This window comes from Halyomorpha halys, unplaced genomic scaffold, assembly GCF_000696795.3.
Source record: "Halyomorpha halys isolate HHAL.00 unplaced genomic scaffold, Hhal_1.1 Scaffold513.1, whole genome shotgun sequence".
In the NCBI taxonomy this organism is placed as follows: domain Eukaryota; kingdom Metazoa; phylum Arthropoda; class Insecta; order Hemiptera; family Pentatomidae; genus Halyomorpha; species Halyomorpha halys.
In genome coordinates this window covers 316,232-319,356 of record NW_027106342.1, presented here as the reverse complement: position 1 = coordinate 319,356, position 3,125 = coordinate 316,232, and the positions used below count along the sequence as shown (strand labels likewise).

Genomic DNA, 3,125 nt, shown 5'->3' with positions numbered 1-3,125 from the left:
TGAAAATCAAACGATATATTTATTCAATTTTAAACTTTTTCATATAGCATAATAACATATTACTATAATTAATAATCAACATAAATACAAGTGTTGGCATTATGGCACATAATATATAATTATCCACTTGTACACTAATAAAATATCTATGTACAACTATATCACAATTAATTCCAATTTATAAAGTATATAGGTAATCATAAAAATCCTGATATTTGTTTATTTAAAATACATATTAACATTGAAAATTCCTAGTTGTGATTTTTTAAAAAACTTGTATAGACCTTAAAGCCTATACATTATAGCCTAGAAATTAAAGCCTAAACTGAGAAATGTCTTTCATGGTATAGGATAAGTTATTTGTATTGAGGCATGGCATGTCTATAAATAGAGACTTAAAAGAAAATGCAACGTTATTAAAGGTAACTTTTAAATGTTTTATTTTTTTTTAGAATAAACATTTAAGCAAATATAAGTTTTTGAAAAATTTCTTCTTTTGTGTCAGTTTGATAAAATGATATTTTTTCCCAAATTAACCAATACAAAATATTACATAAAATCTAAAAAAACAACAATCACAAATGAATTACTTTTCATTATGTAATTGTTGACTATTAGACCTTCAATCAATTATAATCTAATGTTAAGTTTTTTTGTTTGTTTTTTTAAACACTGATAATAAAATATTGTATTAATAAATGTGTTACTTGGTTTAAAACACGCCAAGAAGTAAAATTTTTAAAAGATATAAAAAGTTTTTATTTTATTTTGTATAGTTACTAATGACCAATATATTAAATTCTAATATAAATTGAGAGAGTAATTTAGAAATTAATATGTATAATAATGTATCGATTTTAAAGGTTTCAAAATCCCTGTTAAGCTGTATTTATATGGACTATAGTATAATTAAGTTTAGATTTTTTTTATTCAATCAACAGAAAACATATATTAAAATACAGTTTTATAAGTCGTCGATCCATATCAAATGTCTTGAATAAGATGAAAAAATATTTTTTTTTTGTGGATGACTTAGTGTATACTGATAAAACTCGTTGATATTATATATTTCGCGGATAAATGTAACACGAATTATTTAATTTTTATAAACTAGTTATGTTTTTCTATTAATGTCGTTCATTCTACTAGAAGCTATCTGTTTTACAATCGTAATAACAAATTTACTGATATCAGAGAACTAGAATGGATTTCTTCATGACCCCTTGAATACACTGGGCATCATTTCGACTCGAAGTACTTTGATGAATAGAGCAGGATTGATTCGAACAATTCAGGTTCAACGAGCTCACTTGCATTCAGGCTCTTAACAGCGTCTAAGCCACAGTGCTTCGTTATTTTCCTCAGTGTGACCTTGATAATAAAAAAATAAAATTAATAATACTAAATCAATAAAATTTAAAATAATCATACTTTGCTAAAAGTAAATTTCCATATTTTTAAAGTTAGTATAGAATATTTTATGTTAAAATAAACAATCCAAAGGCTTCATAATTCATTCTGGAAATCCCTAATAATTTTTAATAAAAAAACCTTCTGCTGAATCCTGTCAAAACCAAATTGAGCACATCAGAACATTTTATAGTAAAATTTTATTCTGGGATAGTGTGCCTTAATAGCAATAAAAATTACAAAAAAATAAATTAATTAAGCTAAAAGCCTTTTTAGAAAAAAAAAATAATTATCATATAAAAAATAAAACTAAAATAATTTTTGTACAATACAACGTTACTAAAATGAAGAGAAAAAAAAAATCATTCATTAAGAAAATAATCAACGTCTTAAAATAATTATTTATATGTGTTTAAGAAAACTATATTTATTTAAGAACAAATGATAAAAAGAAAGTAGATAAAAAAATATCTAGTGAGGAATAAATAACGGAAAATGTATATTATAATTACATTTTATAAGAATACATATCTGAGGGAAAAAATAGCCAATTAAACGATAAATAAAAAAAGAAAGAAATTATAGTACATTGATAAAAAACACTAAAGAACTATTTAGGGTGATTAGAAAGGGTATGTACTATTTAAAAGGTTAATAATGTATTTAATAATTGCACATTGCAAAATAATTGTGAATTATTTCTTTTTGGAAACACGTACGGCCCTAGGTTAAATAATTCTCACTCATATTTATAGGTCATTTAAATAAATGTACATGAAGGAGATGGAATTTCGGATTTTAGGAGGGACAGAGGTGCAGAAGGTGGTGCTGCGGAATAAAAAGGAGTTTAAAAAAATTGGCTGAGATCTCGCGGGCTGGAAATGGTAGAGTGCTTGAACTGGAGGAAATTCGTAATACAGTAAGGGCGATATTATAAATTACCAAAATTTTTAATAAATAAAATTAAAATTAATAAAAATAAACAAGCTTACCAAGCAACAGGCAAGAACACTGTCGTTGTTGTTCCTTTCGTTTTCTTCTTTACATAAACGAACTAATCTACTGACACCTTGGAGTTCCGCAACTTGCATCGCTGCTTCAGAGTCGTTACAGAGCCTGCAATATTATAGGAAAAAATAAGAATAAAGTATAAAGTTGGCACTAAGATAAACTCATATATAAAAGTTGGAATGATTTAGAGAACACAAAAAGAAGGATCACGACGCAAGTTTTTTTAAAATACATCAAGAACTCACCTGGACAGAGCTATGACCGCTTTGTGCTGGACCCTGAAGGTTGCTTCCTTCTCTCCCGAGCTCTGGAGAGGAGACAGTGACACTTGGAGGAAGCAGAGCAAAGCAGGGACTGCCCTGTTCTGCGTCAGATGCGGCAAGACTTCCTTAACGCCAGACATGTTAGCAAGGAGGGTTACTGCTTGTTCCTTAAGAAAAACGCTGGCTTTGGGTCCAAGGATTCTAACAGCCTTCAGGAGGGTACCGGTACTGGAACAGTAGACTAGGGGCCATATACTCTTGGGTTCGATGCAGCTAATGTTAGCCAGAGCAGCAGCGCACAGTAACAGCATTTCGCTAGATCGTGACTCACTGATGAGGCCTGAAACCGATAAAATTCATTAAAAAAATCGGATAAATGATACTTAACAAAAAAAAATTGGACAAATGCTATTTGATCCCTTATTTTACTGCAGACAAATT

The 3,125-nt window shown here is 28.4% G+C and overlaps 1 protein-coding gene across 1 annotated transcript in view; it reads right to left on the bottom strand.

The window, feature by feature from the left end:
• The window catches only part of insc (inscuteable), a 43,160-nt gene continuing 40,035 nt past the window's right edge, over positions 1-3,125 (bottom strand). Inside the window, exons 7-9 of the mRNA XM_067044680.1 lie at positions 2,667-3,024; positions 2,403-2,526; positions 1-1,371 (exon numbers count right to left, since the gene is read on the bottom strand). Of these exons, the coding sequence (XP_066900781.1) occupies positions 1,240-1,371; positions 2,403-2,526; positions 2,667-3,024 (614 nt within the window). The 3' untranslated portion in view covers positions 1-1,239. The remainder of the gene's footprint in view (positions 1,372-2,402; positions 2,527-2,666; positions 3,025-3,125) is intronic.